This window comes from Neocloeon triangulifer, unplaced genomic scaffold, assembly GCF_031216515.1.
Source record: "Neocloeon triangulifer isolate White Clay Creek 2 clone unplaced genomic scaffold, ASM3121651v1 ptg000010l, whole genome shotgun sequence".
NCBI lineage: Eukaryota > Metazoa > Arthropoda > Insecta > Ephemeroptera > Baetidae > Neocloeon > Neocloeon triangulifer.
In genome coordinates, this window is record NW_026775552.1 from 1515357 (window position 1) to 1538719 (window position 23363).

The 23363-nt window shown below is 42.1% G+C and overlaps 4 protein-coding genes across 4 annotated transcripts; 3 read left to right on the plus strand and 1 right to left on the minus strand.

Annotated features, from left to right (window-relative positions):
• The first annotated feature begins 433 nt into the window (after window positions 1-433).
• On the plus strand, window positions 434-4521 carry LOC132195806 (uncharacterized). Its single transcript, XM_059618017.1, has 4 exons — window positions 434-574; window positions 2466-2693; window positions 3339-3622; window positions 3904-4521. Exons 1-4 carry the CDS (start codon window positions 533-535, stop codon window positions 4250-4252), a joined length of 903 nt encoding a protein of 300 aa, XP_059474000.1. The 5' UTR covers window positions 434-532; the 3' UTR covers window positions 4253-4521.
• LOC132195804 (anaphase-promoting complex subunit 7) lies at window positions 3740-8938 on the minus strand. The gene is made up of 9 exons (XM_059618015.1): window positions 8659-8938; window positions 8391-8607; window positions 8157-8338; window positions 6960-7256; window positions 6694-6902; window positions 5784-6087; window positions 5458-5732; window positions 4612-4786; window positions 3740-4358 (listed from the first exon to the last, which is right to left on the minus strand). The coding sequence occupies exons 1-9, from the start codon at window positions 8725-8727 to the stop codon at window positions 4317-4319; spliced, it is 1770 nt and encodes a 589-aa protein (XP_059473998.1). The 5' UTR covers window positions 8728-8938; the 3' UTR covers window positions 3740-4316.
• Window positions 8939-9166: 228 nt separating this feature from the next.
• LOC132195728 (vacuolar protein sorting-associated protein 8 homolog) lies at window positions 9167-18331 on the plus strand. The gene is made up of 20 exons (XM_059617902.1): window positions 9167-9382; window positions 9449-9574; window positions 9625-9774; window positions 10139-10432; window positions 10505-10906; window positions 11546-11797; window positions 12374-12622; window positions 12927-13211; window positions 13448-13830; window positions 13894-14044; window positions 14099-14352; window positions 14405-14582; window positions 14636-14775; window positions 14826-14973; window positions 15021-15134; window positions 15184-15370; window positions 15621-15755; window positions 16934-17162; window positions 17217-17325; window positions 17757-18331. Exons 1-20 carry the CDS (start codon window positions 9323-9325, stop codon window positions 17889-17891), a joined length of 3981 nt encoding a protein of 1326 aa, XP_059473885.1. The 5' UTR covers window positions 9167-9322; the 3' UTR covers window positions 17892-18331.
• A 591-nt stretch (window positions 18332-18922) lies between these two features.
• Window positions 18923-20624, plus strand: LOC132195733 (anaphase-promoting complex subunit 15-like). Its single transcript, XM_059617908.1, has 5 exons — window positions 18923-19130; window positions 19191-19290; window positions 19347-19406; window positions 19459-19602; window positions 20020-20624. The coding sequence occupies exons 1-5, from the start codon at window positions 19105-19107 to the stop codon at window positions 20029-20031; spliced, it is 342 nt and encodes a 113-aa protein (XP_059473891.1). The 5' UTR covers window positions 18923-19104; the 3' UTR covers window positions 20032-20624.
• Window positions 20625-23363: the final 2739 nt, after the last annotated feature.

Consider the following 23363-nt stretch of genomic DNA (forward strand, 5'->3'; position numbering starts at 1 on the left):
TCAAGTCTGCCGTCATATATCATATATCTTGAGAAATTCTGCGTCGTCTGCATTTAGGGCCTTTTTTAATTATTATTTCTATTTCTTATTCCAAGTTTTAAAATTATATCTGGAAAGACGCGTGTGCGAATTTTTACAAGATAAAAGGTTATTGCACCCATACATTTCTCAAATCTCATCTGCATTTATTACTGATTATTTTCCTAATCCAAAACGCAGTTATGCAATAAAAAAAAAACCAAAAAAGTAAATAGAAAGACAGAGAGTGAAAAATCGTCGTGTCGCTTTCCAGGTAGCGAGCGTGTGTCAGGTACGGTGCTCGCAGGTCGCAGGTCTATTGTCTATTAGGAGGAAGAAGGGACAACAGCTATGGGAGTGATAAGAGCGGCGAGGAATGCGCGGGCGCAGGTAAAAGTTTGGAAACTTCACTTTTCCCTGTGGCGGCGAGACAAAGGCTTCGCTCTCATTAGTGCTTACCTGAGAGTCACCTGAGCTGCAATACCGCCGCCCTGACAAAGGTGCTCCGACTATCATGGCCTGCGATGCCTGGATTTCCATCAAAATCCTCCTCTTTGTAAGTTTATTTTTCCACTATTTACTATTTGTAATTATGTATGAATTATTTTTATACATTAAAAAAAAATTATTAAAATGATACTTGTCTTGAAGCTGATTATTTTAATTTTTTCATTTTCTTTTATTATTAAAATAATTTGTGAAGGAAAGGGAGTCAGTGGGGCAGCACCTTGAAATCGCGCGTTTCGAGCGACTTTTGTTCTTTTTATAATTTTTTTCTTGAGCAACACGGCGAATTAAATGAGCGAGATAGATGCGAAAAAAGACAATGAGCCGCAATTCCCACGCGCGCTCGCGAGGACGAAACTTTTCTCGCGTTTCGAAATTCCCTCGTCGTTTTTACACAAATATATATTATACTTTCTTTGTTTGTTGCAGCTTAAAATGTAATGACGCACATCAAATCACTTTCCTACGATTTGATTTATGAGCTTTGCTGTCAAAAATTTTAAAGCTTCCGTTATTAAACCAATATCCGCCTTTCATTAGCATCAAGTCATTGCTTAAATTAAAATGAGCAAATGAAAACCAATAACCATGGAAATAACCAGGCCAGTCCGGTTTTAAACTGCAGAATTTTTAATATTTGTATAAATATGTTCACAATTGAAAGTGTAATTTTGAGCTCGGCCTTCACAAAAATGAAAATTTGTAAAGAAGAAATCATTTTGTAATTATGAGCACAAATTTATAAATTTACCAATTTAAATTTTTCGAAAAAAAAAACCTACGACTATCATATTCTTAATTTAATACAAAATTAATGTGCAACCAAACTTATATCTCTAGTCTTTTAAAAACGTACGGTAAAAATTTAAACAACTTTTCAAGAAGTCTATTACATCAAGAACAATTAAGCTCCTGATTAAAGCGCTATTTTTTCGTGCAAGTCTCTATTTTTCAACAAGGCATAATAAAAAAAGTTCGATTGTCTTGATTCATTTCGGAACAACTTAAAAAAAAATAATATAACTTTTGTTTCATCTGCAATTTTATTTTGCCATAATTAATTACTTTTTATGTCACATATAAATTAATAGTTTATGAAATAGAGCTTTTATTAAAAATGCCACTTTTTGATTAAACTTGCAATTTTTAACTAAGAAAAAGCAACACAAATTTTGAGTTTTGTGCCGCGTCGTTTGCAGTAAAGGGAGATAAGGATGAGCGGTTGTTGGCTTCCCTATCGCTCTCTGGCGGGTGGAAAATAAAAATCGAGCGCGACCCACTTTTTAATTTTTCTATCCACACTTCCGCACCCAAAGAATGAAAATAAAGTAAGACAAGACATTCTTTTTCTAACGGAGGTGCGAAAATTTTAAAGCAATCGCGAAAATATTTGGAACAATAGAGTTGATTATGTTTTCCTGCTTTCCAAGGATATATTTCAACGCGCGGACAAGAACACAATTTTTAACTCTTCATTACTACAAAAATGTATAGTTTTAGAGATTGTGTGTTGAAAAATGAATGCCATATGCTAATATAATTGAGAGCTGTGGAAATGCAACAAAGAAAAGTTAATTTGCAATTTTTATGCATTCAAATATCGAGACTTTGGCCTTTATTAAAATCTTAATGCTTACTTTATACATATAAGACCAAAATCAAATTACCAACTTTTGAATGCCAACCTTTGATGCACAAATTAGATCAAATAGCTTTAAATATTGCCATAATAGGATTTAGATAATAATTCAGATAATTAATTTAATTGAATTGGATAGATAAAATTTCAATTTTAAATTTACTTTGTATTTTCAAAAATGATGTTTGAAAATTAATTTTTAGTTGGTTTAGGTTAGGTGATCAAATTTGAGGATTTTTGGCTCAGCAGTAGCAAATGAAAAATCAGAAAGAAACAAAATATTAAAAAAAAAAAATTGCAGGTGATGAGCGTGGTGTGCATGTTGGTGAAGAAGGTGACGGACTACGACGCGAGCAGGTTGTTCTTCCTGCTGGAGAAGTTGTCGTACGAGTGGCCGCTGCTGACCAACGTGACCTGGGACGAACACGGCGCTGCCTTCGTCGACATCACCTTTGGCGGCTTCATCGTCATCACCGCCGGCCTCGTCGTCGCTGCCGCCGCAGGAGAGCTCAAACGCAAAAACTCTATGGTAATATAGAATGACCTTCAGTTTTTAATGAGAGGTCATTAAATACGTGGCCTCCGACCTTATTTCAAGATTCCTTTGGGACACAGACACAGCTCGATTTAGTCAAATACAAACTAATTTGAAGGTCACAGGCCATTGACCCCCCTTGGACCTCCAACCTTAAAAATATTTCATTTAAAATAAGAAAAGAACCACCAATCTTAACCGTAATTGTTTTGTAAAAAACGTATTTATGTTAATAATGTTGTAGAGGTCCTTTGTGACCTCTGACCTGAGAAAAGATAAAACATGCTTTGGAAATAATCAAAATTTTCCCCACAACTCTCATTGTTCCGGATATGAACCTCACTATGTGCTAGCGGTAGTAGCGGTCAAGGACCTCACCAACTTCACTGACCTTATGTATTGGTTTCATACTTGGTGGGAAAGAATTTCGTTTATTTACAAGTCTTCTGTAACAGAAGAATTTTTACTATCGCTGTTTATTAAATAAAGTTTCACTTTTTATCAAAATCTATGACCAATATAACGTTTTTGTACATTTTACCATTTTTAACTTTCCTTAGTCATTTTAATTATCATATATAATCAATAAATCAATGATGTATAATTTCTTGCCAAATTAAGTTATTACTTCATTTACAGGAAACGTTCTTCTTGTTTGTGGGGGCGCTGATGTTCGGGGCGGCGGGGGCGCTGGTGCTCGCGTCCATCGACCAGATCCCCCACCAGCTGATCGGCAACGCGGCCGGCCTCGGGGTCATCGCCCTCATCACCGCCCTGCTCTTCCTCGTCGACCTGCTGCTGGCGTCGCGCCGCCGCAAGAGGGCGCGCCCCCTGCCCAAGGCCTCCACCGCCTCGCAGACCTACCCCCAGCATCCCCCCGCTCCGCTCTTCGCCGCCCACGCCCCACAGAAACCACTCTACAGGTTTGTGAAGAAGTCAATAGTAAAAAGCTTTTTCATTTACTTTTCAAATCAACCCTTGAGATTTTTACCTGTTATTTTCCCTACATTAGGAATATTTCTATTCAAATATGTCACCCATTTGTTGAGGGCTAGATTTTTATTTAATTCAGTCAAAAGAGGCGTTCAAATTGCCTCGCGCACAATCACAAGCAAAATCGGAACATGATGAGATTTACAACAAAGTCATTCATAAAATTATCTAAAAAAGAAAGGTTTGCATTCACCGATTGTTCTCTTTGCAGGGTGACGTCCATGGACGGGCCGATGGAGCAGCAGACGCGGCCCAAGTGGCTCGAGAGCGGCCAAGACGAGTGGGGGCCGCCTCCGGGGGCGACCAACGGCGGCCGCGGGGGCTTCGTGATGCGCACGGCCCAGGGGTGGCCCAAAAACGGCCCGGTCGGGGGCGGTGGGTATGGCGGAGGCGGCCGAGGACTGGACACGGCGGACGCGGGGGACTCGGAGGTCGAGTTTGAACCGACGGCGCACCTCGAGGTCACCACCGAGGGCCCCAAGGCGCAGGTCATCAACACGCACGTGCTGCACAAGTGGCTGCGACGCCAGCGCCACCAGCAGGACCACCCCGCCGTCTGACCTCGCCCCCCACCCCTCTTGCAGGTGCCATACACTTCGCTCCCCTCCTTCCCCCCTCCGACGCTTAGGGCAACTCCGGCCAGTTGGCGCCCTCCCCTTCGTCCAGCTGAAATCAGAACGCATTTTAATTTTAGCAAAACGAAGAAAAAGATTTATTTTGTAATTTTCATTTACATTCTGATCCAGAAGGATTGAATTTTTTACTTCAAAATGTTGTATAATAATAATTATCTCAGTTAAAATGAGTTACTTCTAAAACCCACCCTTGTTTTTTTACGTTGGATGAAGCAGTATTTATTGTTTTGTTGCGTAGAATAAATCAAATAATAAATAATTTGAGGTTTTGTGATTTTCTTTACCTCGTCAGTGTCGCTGTTGTCGATGGCCTCCTCAACGTCAAGACTCATGTCGGCGTCCTCGGCACCAGGTGTCGAAAGGAAGCAGGGCGAGGGTTTGCTGGTGCTGGCCGGGTTGGCGCCTGCGCAGTCAATGTTGTCAATACCCGCCTGCGCCACGCGGTTCTTTGGGTCAAAACTGCAAAAATCACGATAAGAAATACTTTCACTCAAAAAAGTTTCTCCCTCAAAATCGGACCCCATGTGTCTGGTTAAGTCTGAACATTACACCTATGTAAATATTTGTTATTTAAAGCAGTGACCCATTGAACTGTGCTGCTCTTTGTTTTGGAATTCTAACTATATTGAGCACCACAAATGCGAAATATTAGAAATATATGGCACGAATGGCATGCGAGTATTTTTCACGTAGCGCGGCGCAGCAGTGTTGGTAGCACTTGTTTAACCTTGCTTCTGGACCAAGGTTTTGGTCCAAACGCGCTGGGAGATGGGTTTTTCACGCGAGCTTGCGTCTGGTCTAGACCGAATGCATTCGGATAACTCATGGCGTTTGGTCAACAACAGATATATATCTTAAAGAGAGAAACAGAGATTCCTGAAAATTACAATATTTTATGAATAAAATTTGCTTTCCATTGGCCTAATTAAGTGATCTGACACGAAAGTAAAACATAGAAGTTATTATATCAAGCGTTGATACATTTTCCCAATGCATCTGAACATGCATATTGGCAATTAAACTGTAAAAGTGGTATAAATCTTTTATTTGCAAATAAAAATCTTAATTCAATCTTTTCAGATGACCTTGGCCATTATAGCTGCATTACAGGGTCACCCCGGACTACTCACTTGAGGGCGAGCGTGAAGTGGTTGAGGGCCTTGTCGACGTTGCCTATGCGGCTGTGCAGGTCGCCGATCATGCTGTGCAGGGTGGCGTTGGGCGTTGCGTCTATGTGGCGCTGCAGCAGTGCTATGGCGTGGTCATACTTGTGCTCCTTTTCAAAGATCTCGGCCAGCAGGTAGGCGGCCGGCAGGAAGTGCGCGTCCTGGCTCAGGGCCTTCTCCAGGGCGCTCTTTGCCTTTGAACTCAGGCCCGGCTCGTTCATCAGCACCTCTGCATACAACTTGAATTTTTTTTTGTTAAAAATTTTACTTTGTTTAGTTCGCAAACAGACCGTGAGGGCGCGCGGTGCGTGCGCAAGTTTGCGGCACGCGGTCGCGGCCAGCGTGAACGCCTCGCGTTTTCGGTTCGGCGCTGCCAGGTAGCAGTTTATGAGGCCCTCGAACGCCTCGAACATTTTGGGGGCCACGTTGAGGACGTCACGGTAACACGCGATCGCCGCGTCCAGACGCTTCAGCTGACGCTGCGCGGCGCCACGCAACAGCAGCGCCTCCACGCTCGAGTCGCGCAAACACAAGTTCTTGGCGCGCGCCGCCAGGTGGTTCGCCCGCACCGGCTGGTTCCGCGCCAGGGCGTACCTGAAAACATTTCAAAATCATTAGAAAACTTTTACAAGAAATAAATCACAATCTAGTGATTAAAATGCATATGTAATTTTAAAAAGGCGTGGAAAAGATTAATCTAATGATAAGGAACAAAGATATAATTGACTCAAAATTAACACAATATATTAGCTACGAGCTACGTTAGTATTCAAGATTGCTGAAAATTGAAACATCATAATTTTGTTCGATTCACCAAAATCCATATTAAATTAGTCATTTTATGGTCTGACAATGAGATGATTAAAAAGAACATAGTATAAAAAGCAAATCAAAATGCCATTTAAGTTCAATTTTGATTGTAAAATAAGACAATTCATCAAAATAGTTTCAATGACACGCAACAAAGATATTTTCGGATGAATATTGACTGAGAAAAAAGAATTTTAAACACAAGATCGGGCGCCATTTTATCCAAGATGGCCGCCAAGTAAAACAACCAACATCTATGTCTCCTTAGTACTGAAATTCGCGCTCTATTTATATTAGGTTTCATCTAAAAGATTCCACGGGGAAAAAATGTTAACTGACTATAAAATGTCTAAGGTTGTGTAACTCCTTTAATTGAATTTGAATTTTTACCATCCAACGGCGACCCAGACCTCAGGGCCATGGACGCTGAGGGTAGCCTCGCTGAGGAGGGAGCGGTTGCAGGGCGAGACCATGGGGGCGGACACGCTGTCAGCCAACGGAGCTATCAGCCGCTCCAGTTCACGCGTCCGCTTCTCCCGAAACAGACAGTGCGCCCGGATGTCCAGTCCGGCGCTCACGGTTGGGTCGAAAATCTGAACCTGCGAATAAAATTGAGAATTTAAATAATTTTGGGAATTGATTGTTCAAAAAAGTACCTTCTGGAGGGCGTCGATGGCGCTGGCGTAGTCGCCCTTGAGGTAGTAAGCGCGGCCGATGGTGAGGGTTAGTTGCGAGCAGCCACGCAGGATCATCTTGTTGTCGAGCGACTTGAGGGCCGTGATGACGTCCGAGTACTCGCCCTGGTGCAGGTGGCCGAGCGCGCGCATCCACATCTGCACCCAGTCCAGCCCGCGCAGCTTGCAGTATCCGTTCACCATCAGGGTCATCACCTCGGCCCCGCTCACCCCCAGCCGCAGCAGCTGCTCCGCCGCCTCAATCGCCAGTGGCGCCTCCTATTAAAATAAGCCAAATTGAAAATGCATAAATATTTTAATGTATGAATTCGGCTTTTAAGTGGATTTAAAGTGAAATTCAAATAAACATGAAGTTGAAGTTACCCCGGAACATCTAAATTTTTAAAATTTGCTAGTTAAAAGAGAAAAAAAATTGAATTGCCAAAATTTAAAATTAATTTTATAATTTTCTTATAATTTTTTTTAAGTAGGATTGTTTTTCTTATCACAGGTCAATTCCTCATGACCTGAACCGACCTGAACTTTCCAACACACATAATAATTGTCGAGTCTTAAAAGTAATTTGGTGGTGGAGAAGGTTTTTGAACCAATCAGAACGCTCACATTTTTTACACAAATTACAGCCCTATCTTAAACTTTGAGTCACCAATCGATTAATTGTGACCTGACCCTTACAATAGTGTATCACGCAGTACAAATTGAAAAGCAAATTTGAAGTAAGTGGTGGGGGAACCGTACAGGTCAATGAGATCGCTCGATTCTTGCAGTGAATATTATATTGCTGTTTTTCATGTCTCATGATGACCTGGACCTTTCCTAGATGTCATAATTCTTACCCAGAACTCCTGGAAGCAACTCTTAATTTGGTGGAGGGGGAAACTCACAGACCAATGGGAATTTCTATAATATTCTTTTACTTCAAAATTCCCACATACTTATATGTTTACTTTTTAACCCACCTGCATTAGTGTTTTTTTCTCGTAATTACCATCAAATTTATACATTTTTACAAAAATTAACCAAATTCCTTATAATGACTACTGTAATAGCGTCACGATTTATATTTTCTCAATAATTTTTATATTAATTTGAATGATACGTATATTATCAGTTCTGTTCAAATCCACCTTCGGCTTTCCTACGCGTACTGATACTGACCTTGACGACCTCCTTGTAAGCAGTGATGGCAGACCTTTCGAGGCCCCTGGCGCCGTACAACTTGCCTAGAGCCATGTTGACCCTGGGGTTGCGTGCCTTGGCAGGGATGGTCTCGAGGGCGGCTATGGCGCCCGCCCCGTCGTGTTGGCACACGCGGCACTCGTGGATCAGGTACTTGATGTCTGCAAATCGCCCAATTAGAAAAATTTTGTTCGGAAAAAATTAAAAACTGACCAACGTCGGTCATGACCTCGTAGTCGCCGAGGGTGGCGCCCTTGGGCTTCAGGATGCACTTGCGCACGAGTAGGGCCTTCTCGAGGACGCTCTCGGCCTTCTTGGGATGGCCGGTGCGCAACAACGAGTCGCCGTACACCACTAGCGTCTGCGAGCGTTGGTGCGGAATGCCCAGCACCTCCGGGTTGTTGTCGCACGCCGGCACCGCGATGTTGCACTGAAACCGATGATTATTTATCTTTCCGATTCAATCCACGGATTAATTTACCAGGGCAACCACGTTCGAGTACAGCTTGGCGTCGTACAGGATTTTTATCTGCTCGGCCAGTCCGGTCATTTTTAAAAAATATGTAATAATTCTTTTCACGCCGGCAGCAAAACCAAGTTTCGTCACTAATCTGCTTTCATTTGCGTAAACCTGGTCTAGGAACACACAAACCCGAGGAGGGTTGCAGAATCGTTGCAAATTCAAATCCAAAACTAGAAAAATTTGCAAGAATCGGTGAATATTAAATTTGCCTGGATGAAAAAGTTGATGAAAAACAACAATGCCGCGAACATTATTGGGCAGTACAAGAAGGAGTTGCAATGCTGTCTAAAAACTATTTTTTTTATCTGGTTTAAAATAGCCAATATAGCAAATATTATATTAGAATTACATATGATAAGCGTATTTAATCAGTTTCACGTAAAACTATTGCTAAACGATTGAAAAAACTTATAAAGAATTTTAATATTCTTTACCTACACCCCACTTGAAATGATAGTTCGCCTAACCGCCACTAGGTGCTAGGTGTTCAAATTGATGGGCGTATCCCTGCTTCTTCACAAAATTCGCGAATTGATCTGTCAATTGCCGAAAACAATCGCTCGTCCCGCCGAATTGTCGATGGAAATCATATATCAGGAAATTAATTCGCCTTAAAAACAAAATGGCGGACGCGGCGACGTCCTCCGAAGGGCCCGAGGTGCCGGAGGTGGTGCTCGACGAGGTTCGTCTCCTCGGTTCTTCGCCGGTTTTATTTCATGATTTTGAAACTTTTCATTAATTTCGGCAGCTGGACGACGCCGAATTCGACATTCCGGCCGTGGATGCGGTGCCCTCGTTGGAGAGCATCATGAACGAGGACGCCGGCCGCGACAGCGACCCTGAGGAGGGCCCTTTCCTGCTCGTCCCAGAGGCGGTAACTTTTCTCTCAAAAGTCACAGCAAAATATTTTACAAAAACTTTCAGGGTGGACTGGAGACAGGCTCGGTGGCCTCGAAGGACTCCTCCGAGGGCCGCAGGAGTCGCAGAGCCAGTCCCATGGGCCGCTCCTCTTCGGGCAGCGTCCTCAGGCACGTCATCCTCAAAGGCCTCTCGACTCAAATCAATTCGGCCGCCGTAAGACTATTCAAAATAAATAAATTAAATGATCATTTAAATTTCACAATTTACCATTTCACTTGATTTGAGCAAATTGATAGAACAGGTTCATTAGTGGACTAATTTTATATTAAATCTTTTTTCAAATGACGTTTGGTCCGAAATTTACAAATATTTAATATGGAACCCAAAATAGTACATCAAGAGATGTGGACTAAATTTCATTAATTTATTCATGATATCGATTATGCGTCTCAATTTTTTCACAATAAAATAAAAGTATGAAATATTATTATTTCTTTTAAAAGGTAAATTTGAATAGATCAATTTTGAGTTGAACTTTTTCACAATTCTGGATATTGAATTATTTTCCTTTTCGCAGGAGCGTTCTGGAGCCGGAAGTGCAACTGCAGCGTGTGGGGGTGGGGGTTGCGTGTGCGTGGGGACCTCGCAAGGGGCCGTGCTGGTGTTCGACGCCACCCAGAAGTTGCGCTTCCTGCTGGAGGCGGCTGAAGGGGCGGGCGCTGTCAGCTGCCTGTCTGCCTCCGGGGACGGCAGCCGCCTCCTCGTCGGCCACGACAAAGGCCTCCTGCGAATGTTTGACCTTGGGGCCGGCCGCCTCCTGCGCACCCTGCCCGACGCCCACGCCCCCAACACCGCCCTCCTCCACATTAAGGTAAATTAGGAACCCTGGAAATTTTTTTCGTTCAAATAGTAATGCTAATTAATTGGATTGTTGTGTTTTTAGTTCCTGGACTCGAGTGCGATGGCGGTGTGTAGCGACTCGGGCGGCTCGGTGTTCGAGTTGTCGTTCAAGCGGGTGCTGGGGGTGCGGGGGTGCGACGCGCGTTGCGTGTTCTCGGGGGCGCGCGGCGAGGTGGTGGCACTGGAGCCGCTGCTGCTGGGCCAGTTCGGCGCCCCCCACCCCCTCGAGCCGATGGCGCTGCTCGCCATGGCCACCCTGAGCAAGGTCATCGTCGTGCAGACGCGCCCCCGCACCAAGGTCCTCCTCACGCAGCCCCTCGCCGCCGCCCCTGACTCGCTCCCCCTTCTCGCCTGGCAGATGGTCCTCATCCAGGTCGCGGACCACTCCAGGGTCGTCGACCCCGTCCTCGCGTTCGCGCGCGACCACGCCCTCTTCTTCTACCAGGTAAAAAAATTACAGCTGCTGAAATTTTTCAGCTTTAATTACGAAACTTTAAGAACGTTAAATTTTGTGATTCAAATTCTGATTTTAACGGTTTTCAAATTATTTTAACTTTTTATTTTGACTGAAATTTGATTCTGATAATCAACTCTCCTGACAAAAGAAAGATGGGGCTGCTTTCAGATAAACTTTATAAGTAAAAAATCAAATGGTTCATTTTATACATATCAAAGTTAATAGCCTGGAACTTGAAGATATTAAATTAATTGTTTGAAATAATATTGAAACATTTCTAGTATTTTTCATTTCATCTGTTTTATGAACAGTGTACATTTTTTAGAAGATACACTGTTAAACTTTTATAAACATTCTCATTTTTAGCATCGAAGCTTATGATTTATTTATTTCAAATATTGAGTAAAATCAGAAATATTTATTTTTATAACACTAAAGTCAATCTCTAAACCAATCTCATCAATATTGAAAAATAAACAGTTAATTAATGGATCAAAGATTCTATGTAATAAATTTTTTTTTTTTTTATAAATTCCAAATGAGTTCATGCAAATTACAAATCAATCGTTAAATTAAATTGTTCCTTGTTTTGGGTGATTTTTTACTTGAAAAATGTTGCTGTTGCAGGTGGGCGTTGACCCTGGAGGTCGGGTGCGGGCGGCGCTGCTGCACCGGACAGAGCTCAACTACCACGCGCTCAGTCTGCACTGGCTGAACGCGCGCACGCTGGCCGTGCTGGACACGCGAGAGCACACGCACGTCCTGGACGTACGTTCGCAGACTGAGGTCGAGGCCCTTGACGTGTCCTCGGCGCGCCTCGTCTTCGCCTCCAGCCACTTCAAGGCCATTGCCACCGGTGGCAACGTCAGCAAGGCCCTCGTGAGTCCTTTTCCTACCCTAAGAATGGACAAAAATACCCAGTTAAGGGAATTTTTTTTAACGTCTCCTTAATAACTTAATCTTTTGGCATATATTTAATTATTTTAATTACCATTGAATTTGTTGTGACCTGACCTTCCTAACGACATGTCACACCTAGCAACTGCAAAGCCATATTAAAGAGGTGGTTGGGGAACTCTTGAAGCCAATCAGATTGCTTAATACCTATTTGAGTCATGTTCGCAACAAATTTTTTGATGAATTTGACCTTTTTAGATACAAATTGACTTATCTTGACCTACCCCATTAAAAAAAAACACGCCCACCACCCAATTTAAGCGATTTTCACCTTCAATTAAAAAGCAATGCCATCACAAAAAAGATTTCCTCTAAAGTTTTTTCTTAAACTTAACAGGGTGGAATTAGAAACTTAACTGAATTGATTTTTTTGTAAAAAAATCTCTACAATTCAAGTAATTCACATGCCTACCCTTTTATAAATTCTGTTAGCAAGTCAAATTTTTTATTTTAAACTTCAACGAGTGTAAATAATAGAAATTTGGATTGTTTTTGCAGGCGTTGGCGGGGGAACGTGCGTGTTACAACACGGTGGTGAGCCTAGGCCAGCAACTGTTGCTGGTGGGCACGAGGTCGGTGCACGCGCTACACATGCGCACCTGGGCCGAGCGCATCGACCACCTGGCGCGCCACGGAAAACCTTTGGCGGCCCTCGAGCTGGGCCTCGCCTTTTTTGAAGAAAGGGCTCGCGCCGTCGTGGGCCTCAGGGGCCCCAAGGCCCACCGCAAGCTCCTCATAAAGCAAAAGGTCTGTTTCTTGCTTCCATATTAATTAATTCTAGTTTTCACTTGGGAATTTCAAGCTCCAAAAGTTCATTAATTTCCATCAAAAGGCGTTAATAGTTGTGCCAAATTTTCAATATCTCCAAAGAATTAATAGATTTTATTATTTGGTGTGAATTTGACCAAATATTCAGATTTTCAAAACTGAGAAAAAAACTACTTAAGTTTACTTATTTTTTTTAAAAACGATAATTCTTAAAATTTATTGAAGTGAAAGCTTTGCTCAACAATGCAGTCTATCAGCTCGGTTGATTGTTGTTTTCTTGCAGATTTTTGAGGTGTTGGACGCGTTCGTGGACAAGATGGTGGTGGGAGAAGCGTCCGCTGAGGAGTTGCGTGAAACTTTCGCCACGGCCGCTTCCCTTTGCATCCGACTACAGCAAACGGAGACGCTGTTCGGCCGCTACTGGGAGGCGGCCAGCGGTAGGCCGGCCGCCGAGGCCGCCTTTCTCGAGGTGCTCGAGCCGCACATCCTGAACGACGAATTGCCCAGACCGCCACCGGGACTCATGCAACGATTCGTCCTGCACTACGAGAGCGCCAGGAAGTTGCAGGTTTGATAAAAAAGATGATAAAATGAAATATTAAAGGTCCTCTTAATGGAAAAATTTTTAATTCTTGATTATGAAGAAGAGTGAAATTGAACGCTAGGCTTAAATTTTGGTACCTGAAAATTTGCCCTCTTTGATGATATTGCAGGGGCACCATGTTTTCCCACAAAAAATATTTGAATTTTTCATATTTTTTTCAAACAATTTAAAAATTGAGTACTTTTTGTGACTCGGAGCAGGCGTTGGAGGCGTGCCTTACGCACGTGGAGGTGTCCTGCCTGGACATCCACCAGACAATGACGCTGTGCTGGCAGCACAGCCTGTATGACGCCATCATCCACGTGCACACGCAGGGCATGCAGGACTTTGTGACGCCGCTGGTGGAGCTGCTGACGGTGGTGCAGGGCGCGCTGTCCACGGGCAAGCAGCTGTCCGAGGAGCAGGTCGCCCTCGGCAACAAGCTCCTGGTCTTCGTCAGCTGCTGCCTGGCCGGCCGCGCCTTCCCCAGGGGCGACGTGCCCCCCGACCTCCAGCCCCAGGTCAAGCACGAGGTCCTCAAGTGCCTCACCGCCCTCCACTCGCGCGCCCCCACCGACTCGGAGCCGCCCTACCCCTACCTCAGGTGAGCCGAGGCCTAGGTCAAAACCCAAAATGGAAATTACTTCTGATTCTCAACCTTTGGCAGGGCCCTGCTGCAGTTTGACACGAGAGAATTCCTGAACGTGCTCGCCCTGGCCTTCGAGGAACCCGAGTTCAGTTCCGAGCTGGGTCTTCGGCAGCGCCAACGCATCGTCGACATCCTCCTGCAGATCGTCGTCCCCGGCGACACCTTTTCCGTAAATGCCCTGACCCTGACTTGAACCTTTGACGACCTTTGTTTCTATGTGCAGGCGAGCCAGGTGGGCGCCCTGTTCACCTTCCTGGCGCGGCAGCTGGCGCGACCTGGCGCCAGCGTCATGGTCGAGACGCACCTCTTTGAGCACGTGGTCGACTTCTTGACGACGCCGCTCGAGGCGCCACCGTCCATGCCAGGAGGGCAGCACGAGGAGCGGCAGCAGGCGCTGCTCGAGCTGCTCGCCGCCCCCCAAGGCCTCCACTTCTGCGACGAGCACCGCCTCCTCCAGCGCGCCTATGACGCCCAATTGTATTTTTGTCTATTTTTGTTTTATGAAAAAACCAGCATTAAAATTTTGCAGCTACCGAGTGTGCGAATTTCTGCATCAGCGGCGTGGCGAGTTTGCCGAAATTGTCGAGTGCTACCTGCGCGACCCTTTGCGAAGGTCGCAGGTCTTCGCCTTTTTCAGAAACATGTTGGTCAATCCTGGCTACCTTGACCTAACGAAGACAACTGAACTTGTCCTCAAAAACATCAAGGTTCTTGTTAAAAATGCATAGATTTTTTTCCAATTATTTCTCTTGCCAACCAGGAATTGGTGGAGATCGACAGCAAGAAGGTGGGCCAGCTAATCTGGTGCCACCTGCCAGGGCTCATCAGGCCCATTCTGGACGCCCTGAAGGACGAACCTGAGGTGCTCTTCAGCTTCTTGCAGGGCCTTTTCCAATACAGGTCGGTTAACAGTTTTGAAAATATTTGGGCTAAATAAACTGATCTTTCAGGGAGGGTCACTCGGGAAAGGACGAGTCTCAGGTGGTGGACCCTGAGGTGCACGAGACCTTCCTGCGGCTCATGTGTCAGCTGCGGCCATCGGAAGTGGCCGCCTTTGTGCGCGCCAACAACGAATGCCGCCTCGAGCAGGCCCTGCAGGTTAGAAATTTTGTTATGATCTTTGACTTTTGTTGACCCTGACGTAGGCTGTGCGCGAGTTTGGACAGGTGGAGGCTGAAGCGCACCTGCTCGAGCGGACGGGCGATGTGGCCGCCGCCTTCGGCCTCCTCAGGAATCAGTTGGAGCTGCAGCTGACCAAGGTGCGTTGAGCGACCTTGCGGTGACCTTTGACCCTGAGTTCGGTTGCAGGCCCTGCAGGAAGGAGGCGACGCGGCGTGGGGCGTGGCGCAGGCGCGGCTGCTGCTGGTGGTGCAGCTCGGGCAGCGCGGGTTTGCCCTGCTGGACGAGGGGGCGCGCGAGGCCCTCTGGTTCCCCCTCCTCCGCCTCCTCATGCACCTCAGGGCTGACAATGCCCAACACGCCCACAACCACGAAGGTATTTCAAAATAAATGTTGATCAAATACATTCACTTAAGAGGCAACAATGAAAAAAAAAAGATTGAGATCATCCAGAACATGCATAGAAAATAATTTAAAACTAATTTAAAAAAAAAATCATTTCGGAAACTTTGATTATTTCTCTCCTTGTATTGTCTCATCAGCTAGATATACAATAATTTGAAACCTTTAATATCATATCTGATTGTTTGCAGAATAATTGATTAATACTTGTTGATATTGTGCAGTGTTGCGTGACATGTGTCAACACGTGTTGTCGAGCATGCTAGGCCACGTGGGTCTGCCGGCGGTGACGCAGTTGATGCTGCAGGAGCCGTCCTGTGCTCAGGGCCGCTTCGGCGAGATGCGCGACCTGCTACTCAGTGAGTGACCTTGACCTTAGCGTTGGCGTGGGCTTTCTTTGCAAATCTTGAAATTAAAAAATGTTTCAAAAATTATCCGCTATAAAAAAGTTGAAGTGAATATCATTTTTTTGAATCAACAGTTTTCAATGTTGTGCGGCTTAAATATTTTTTCCTAGGTTTGGTCTGGGTTTGGTTATTTTTTTGCATAGCATTCAATTCCCAAGATGCAAAAGATTCTAAAAATAACTATATTAAAAATACTTATACCTTTCTGAACAATTTAGCGTTCAATTCTTCAATAAAAGTTTTATTATCTTGTAAAAGGCATTAAAAACATTTATTTATAAAAACATTTAAATAGATAGAGTATTTATTGAACACAACTAGGTGTAAAACGGGTGTCTAAAGCTAATTTGTCTTCCTAAAATTAGTTTTACAATTAAGCTTGTTTCTATAATTATTACAAAGTACAAAATTAGTTAATTCTGATTTTTGCAGCCTCTCTTAGGCTTAGTTTGCGTTCATTACATTCAAGAATATGATATTGTGAACATTTCTTACCGCAGTGCTTGCATTCACAATCTATTGTCGCTTGAGAATGAAAATTTTTATTCTTACAAAATAAATAGTGGTACCCGTGACAGGCAAATCTCGTAAACACTTGGCGATCACTGAACATTGCACATTGCCAATTTTTATTCTTCAAAGTTTCTGTCTCGTAGAACTCATCACATATCTCAAGTTTGTTTAAATATTTAGACACAAAATTTCTGGAATGCTTCAGTTTCAGTTAGAGAATATTTTACCTGTAAGTCCGATACAAAGAGATCAGTGTCAACTAATTCATACACAAATCTAGATCTAATATACTTGGACAGTCCTAAAACATTTAAAAAGACTCCTTTTTTCTGTAGAATATCTGTCATATTGGCAGTTGAAATATATCTAGACAATAACTTAACCTTATCAACCTTATGAAAACAAAAGTTTTGTACCATAGAAGGTTGAAAAGGTGGATTTTTCCTTATCTTCTGTCTTTTTCAAACCAAACTGTGGTGCAATATTAATGATTGTCACGCTCAAATTCGCTCAAACTCCTAAACAGGATCATTTTGAACTATTTTGCTCAGGAATCCTTTGCCACTAATTTCTCCCTAATTGAGTTAAGGTTGTTTTTATTCATGATTAAATTATAGGCATGTTGCGGAGCTGCGAGCACGAGGAGCGCGTTTTGCGCGCCACCCAGCGCATCCTGAACGCCGACCTGCACGTGCGCCTCTCGCGGCAGCTGCGGGGGGCGCGCCGCCCCCTCGCCCCCCACCCTGCTGGCGCCCCCGTCCCGGCATCCGCGCCTCCCCTCTGCGTTAGATGCGACCGACCCCTCCTCACCTCCGCTACCGCCCCCTCCCCCGCCGTCGTCTTCGCGTAAGTAACCTTTGACCTTTTTTGACCTCTTAGTGCGACCTTTGACCTCTGCAGGTGCGGCCACGCCTTCCACTGCGCCTGCACCGCCGGAGCCTCGCCCGAGTGCCCCCTCTGCAACCCCGGTGCCGTCTCCGCCCCCCTCCACCGCGCTTCGCCCTCAAAGGTTAGTTTCAGGTTAAATTAAATTATTATTTTGTTTTCACTAAAAAAAAAAAAAAAAATGGGGGAAGATTTGCATTGAAAAAATCGTATTTAACATCATCAAATAAGAAGTAAAGAACCCGTTATCTCATCAGTAATTAAAATTTAAAGTAAAATTTGCACAAACTAAACAACTGTGGTATAAACGAGAAAAAACCAAAAGATGTTGGGCTAAAATCCTCGTAATCTGAAAAAAGTCTCTGGCAATGAGTATTAGTTGAAAGTTTCTTTGTAAGTAGTATATAAAATCGTATTTTATATACTACTTTTGTATGCTTGCGTAAAAATTAGATTGTGGGACTTGACAAGAGTCTTAATTTTTACTGCATGAGATGTAAAAGTCTTAAACTGAACAATTATGTTATGTTTTTTAATGACATGATTTCATTTCAGACGCAGGAATTTGTTAGTGGCAAAGAGTCGGCGCTTCAGCGGCGCCGCCGACAGCAGTTGTCGCCGCAGAGGGACTCCCTTGAACTGAACCTGGCGCCGCCGCCGGGCCACGCCCACCTGCAGGGCCTCTTCTAGTGAGCCTTTCGAGCCACTTCATGTCAATTCCGTTTTGCCAAAGAAGAAGTTTTGTTTTACTGTGATGCCTTAACAAGTCGTTAAGGGACTTTTGCTAAATGTTAAATATTTTTAGTTTTAATGCGCCAGCCAATGAAGCTAAAATAAATTTGAAAGATTATTTAATTTTGAAATTTCACATGTCAAGGATAAAGGCAGCACTTTAATTAAGATATAATTCTCATATATGGTTCTTGCTATTTGGAACGTATTGGAATATATTAATTGTTTCTGCTCTGTCATTTTTGCAGCTAAAAAAATGTTATGTATCTTGATGATTCCCCAGCAATTTTCATGTTTGTGTCGTCATGTGTTCTTATTACCAAAAATTAACTTTTTAATGATCAAATGTCAAAGTTTTGATTCATTTGAATTTAATAAAATATTAAATTGGAGGTGAATCTTAAATTTAGTATTGTTTGTTCCTAGGGGAGTGAGGAAAATTTTTTTTAACAGGTAAAATATTCGTAAAAAAAAATCACCTATATATTTGAAAAAAAATTTGTGTTGGCTGGATTAATCTTGCGACTGCAAAAATCTAGTGAATCAACCGAATCAACTACTGAAATAAAGTAAACACAGCTGTATCTGGAGGAAACTTCATATTTATTAATTAAAAAAATTAATCATAACTTCATTAAAATTAATGGGCAAACACGAACCGGAAATATTTTAATTTGATCAAAATTCATTAAACTTTGAAAGCAAACTCCGAATCGCAGCAAAAGGTGTTAAGGTGTACTCTCAAATTTTCACTAAATTTGTCAATATTCATAAATAATTGATTTTGAGACGAGTTAAAACTTTGAAGATAATTTTGGAAGATCTTGGGAAAGTTTACCCGATTATTCAACGATTTAATATTCATGCGTTCTCATTTCTTTGCATTTAAAGGCTGCTCTGCTCTAGTGTAGCCACACGTGCCGATTTCGCGCTCTTTTTCCTTCGCGCCTTTTTGCGCCAAAACTCTGAACGACCGCGCCCCCTTCCGCGTCGTCTCTCGACTTGTCTTGACTTGTCTCGACTCTCATCAGTCTCATCACAATTCACAACAAAGCGGAGCAAATCCACATCCAAAAGCAACCAGCTCTTCTCGGACAGTGTGTCTCGACTGTCTCGGAGCGTCCCACGCCGAGTCGGACACTTCGGACAGTGGAAAGACGAGGGTCGAGCGATGGAACTGTTCCCAATCGAGTTGAGGTTTGAATTTTTGATCATTTTTTCTCTTCTTTCTTCTGACTTTGGTTTTGTCCGGGACAGTCTGCAGCCGCGATTGCTAGACCCGCTGTGGTTCAGCGTGGACAGGCCGTGCGACGAGGAGGCAGAGATCGCACTCATGGAGCAGGAACTCCAAAACTCGGTGAGACCGAAATTAAATTTCAGAAACGATAATTTAAGTTGTGAAAATTCTGTCAGCTGGACGCGATCGCCTCGAAGGACAACGACTCGCCCGTCTTTGGCAAAAACACGTCTGACGTGAGAATCGACCAAAGTTTTTCGGCTTTTGTTCTTAAATTTGATTTTGCAGCCGTTGGAGGAGATGGAGGACGAGGACGAAGAGGAGGACAACGACGATGAGGATTCGGATAGCCGCGGCGAGGACGAGGAAGAGGAGGACCTTGACCTAGACCATGACCACATGGACCTCACCTACGAACATGCAGACTCGCCGGTACCAAAACAAACTCAAAACCAAATTTTTTCTCCCTCTGAATGAAAATTTATTGCTCGAGCGAGCTCAAAATTGATTGATTCTCAAAATCTCTAATCAGATTGAATTGAAAATATTTGAAGCAATTTTCTTTCAAACAAACCGAATCAAAATTTCAAGCATTGTTTTGAGTTTTATTAGTCAAACTAGATTTAAATAAAAATTGGTTTTTCGCTTTTTGTTAATTCTGTCCCAAAATAAGAAAATTTTTGTTTGAACACTTAATTTGATGTTAAGTGAAAGTATCCAAAGACACAATTTGATTATCAAAATATTTGACAATACATTTTGTAAAAATACTTGATTAATTTTCCGTATTAAAGAATAAAGCTATTTTAATCAAATTATAGCAAATTATTGATTGTACTTAATTTTCAGGAGGAGACTTGATGGAAGAGAGACCAAAGACTTGCTTTTTCTCTGTACTTTTTCTGCCCCTGAATTTTGTAAGTTAACATTTTCCTTTTTATCGGTTTTTGTTGAACTCGATCGGCTTTAAATAAATCTTTTTAATGTTAAAAGTGAAAAAAAGGTTTTGGCATCCATTTCGAATCCTCTGAAGCATAAAAATAGAGTTAAATTTTATCATAATATGGAGGAAAAAATTACATGAAACAAAATTTATTGAGCGCAGAAATAAATTCTTGCTTTGTAAAATATCTCAACTTTATGACAACAGCAGCTTTATGTTTTTGAACTCTATCCGAGTTGTATGTTTATTTTTTAAATTGATTACAAAATTTCCGTTTCCAACCCATGACTTGTCAGCTAGTCTTATTTTTTTTAATTCTCTGGTTCACAAAATTCATCACTTGGAAAATCTATTATAATCAGCTGGATTTTTTTAAACTGATACTAAAGATATCAGAACAATACTTCTCTTGGATATTAAGGTTTCTGCAAATCAATATATTTAGAATCTAGAATATTGATATGTAAAAGAAATAAGAAGATCAATAATTATCAATTAGGAAAGTGTATAATTTGTTGTTTAACTTTTATAAGTAGTTAAAAAAACTCCCTATTGATATGTTCAAATTGAGTCTTGACAACAATTATAGTTCAATTGTTCTAAAATAATTACAAAAAATGACTCCTTTTGTTGTGAAGACTCAACGTGAAGCAGCCATTAAGGAGTATTTAAAGGGTTGAATAATTTGAATTGCACAAAATTTCAATTATTTCTTTTTTCTTTCAATAATTCTCAACAGTGCTCATTTTTATATTAAAAAAATTATAAAACGTTCTTTTTCCCAATCGGTCCAGTGTCCAGTTCTCATCTCAAACACAAACCATCCCGGCCAAATTATAAAATTAATACGGAATGGGATCAAAATCAGAGTTTCTATTGAAATCAGAATAAATGTTCTTCATTGGAATTGATGCGAATTTTACTAATTTGTATGATTAATTATCCACATTATTGGCGACAGATTTAAAAGAATATTATTTAATTTTTAAATAATTCGCAGCAACGGGAAGTCGACTATATTGAAAAAAAAAGAATATGGAAATTAACTGTTGTACTTCTTAAGTTTAGACGAAGCTTGAAAAGTTTTTTTTTCAATTCTATTGGAACGCTGACTGACCAAACCTTTTCTTAAAAATGAGAAAATTTTTTTAAAGGAGTAAGCGATAAATAATTTCTGGAATGTCGGGAAATAAATAATCCCTGATGCTAAGATTAATTATTTAATTCATAATCATTTTGGTTGGGGTAATTAGAATTAATAGACACACAATTTTTACTTACTTTCAAAGGTTTGATGTAATTATTTGGCCTTATTCTTTGCACATATTACAAAACGCAACTGTGTCACTTGGCTTCACATAAAAGACTCATCTATCAATGTTGCTGCTCTGTCACCTGATGCCCTGTCTGTCTCTCAGCTGCGGCCACGAATGGTGCAGCAAGCACCATCAGTGGCCGCGCGAGGAAGTGCCGGGTTTACCCCGACACCTCCCCGGCTGAGAGGAGACAAGATCATCGGTGACATGAGGACAACTAAATTTTAAAGATACACATTTTCAATAGAACACAATTTAAAATTGGAAGTTACATTTTCAATTGAGCACAACTTAAAATTAAAGATACATTTTTCAATTGAGCACTGGAGGGTATTTGTGTCGAATTAATTTGAGAAGTTAATTTTTTGTTGTACAATTTAATTGGTTTATGAAATTAAAATTTTAATTGTCGAATTCTTGGGGTGCGTTGCGCAAGAAATAGGAGTTGTTTCTCAGCAGTTTTCTCTACTTCCGCTGCTACCCAGGGCAGGCATTGCTTAAATGGGGTGGACGAGGCCCCATAGCAAACTGGCTTTTCCCCCCCGGGACAACAGAAGCAGATATACCTACGAGTTGGAGAAGCATTTTTTTTTTTGTAGTGGAGGGATGAAATGTGGTTTTGAGAACCAAAATTGAGAAGGACTGAACTCCAATTTTGTGCGCAAAGCAATGATTTGAGCGAGTTGAAAATAAATTTGTTTCATGCACTTGTTTGTGTTGTGTTACATTTTAATTTTTTGATTTGCCGAAAGTACAGTTTGTTCGTGAATTTTGAATGATGGTTTTGTGTTTTATTGTGTATTGTGTGATTGATTTAATCTTAAAATATAATGTGTTTAAATCTAAAAAAGGGATTTAAAGTGCTCATAACCCTCAGACATATTAAGACGTTTAATTTAGGGGGAGCTCAGAGGGAGCCGTGGGCGCATAAGGCGCTATTGAGGCTGAAAGTTAGATTTTTTTATTAAAGGCACGCCAGTGCGGTATTGCGTGCGGCATCTCTGTCGAAGGGTCACAGTCATACAACGTCATTGGCAATTGGCAAAATTCTGGAATGAAAATTCGATTAGCAACAACGTATTTTTTTCTTGGGGATATTGTGGATAAGGAAGAATTTTTTTTTCTAAACCTAAATTTGCTACTCCCGGGACTATAATGGTAACTGCGGAAAACATCAGTTACAAGTTTTTTTTTTTTTTTTTTTTTTTTTTTTTTAATCATTTGATTGCATGGAGTTTTTGTTTTTTGTGTTCCTTTCTTTTTTTTTTTATTATTATTTTTTTTTTTTTGTTCTAGGATTGAGTTGCTACTGATTTTATTATTGAAAATGACTGATTAATTCTCAGGCAGCAATAAAATTCCCACTATTCTAATTGGAAATAAATCCAGCATTTATTTTCTTCTTGCATTCTCGTGAGGAGAAGGTGGTGGTCGATCAGTGGCACAAAACGGCCACGGCAAGCGCGCATCGGAGGCGCTGGAAGCTTGAGTGGAGCAGTAATCATTTTTCAGTTTGTCATTCATTAAGATCGCGGTTGTTGTTTGTTGTGAAATTGGAAGTGCACTTGTCTCAAGTATGCGTGGAGATGGCTTATCGGTGGCGTAAGAGTCATTTTTATTGCGGTGGTCAATGAGATGTGCACTTGGAGTCAAAATTTTGGGGGTTTTTTTGGCGGAGGGGGGAGGCCTATCGGTCGCCTCAAAGAAGCGCGGTATTGTGCGCTGCGGAGTTTCATTTGTGAGAGAATCATTCAGGTGGTCAATTTTTGGTATGGAAGTTTGGGAAATGTTGATAGGAAGTGAAACACAATTCAGGGCTGTATTGGCTGGAGATACATGGCAATTTTCAGCTGCCAGGGGTCCAGATTGATGCCCAAAAATTGATCGGTTGATTTTTGGTGATTTAGGGTATTGGTATTGGGTGGTTGCGTTCG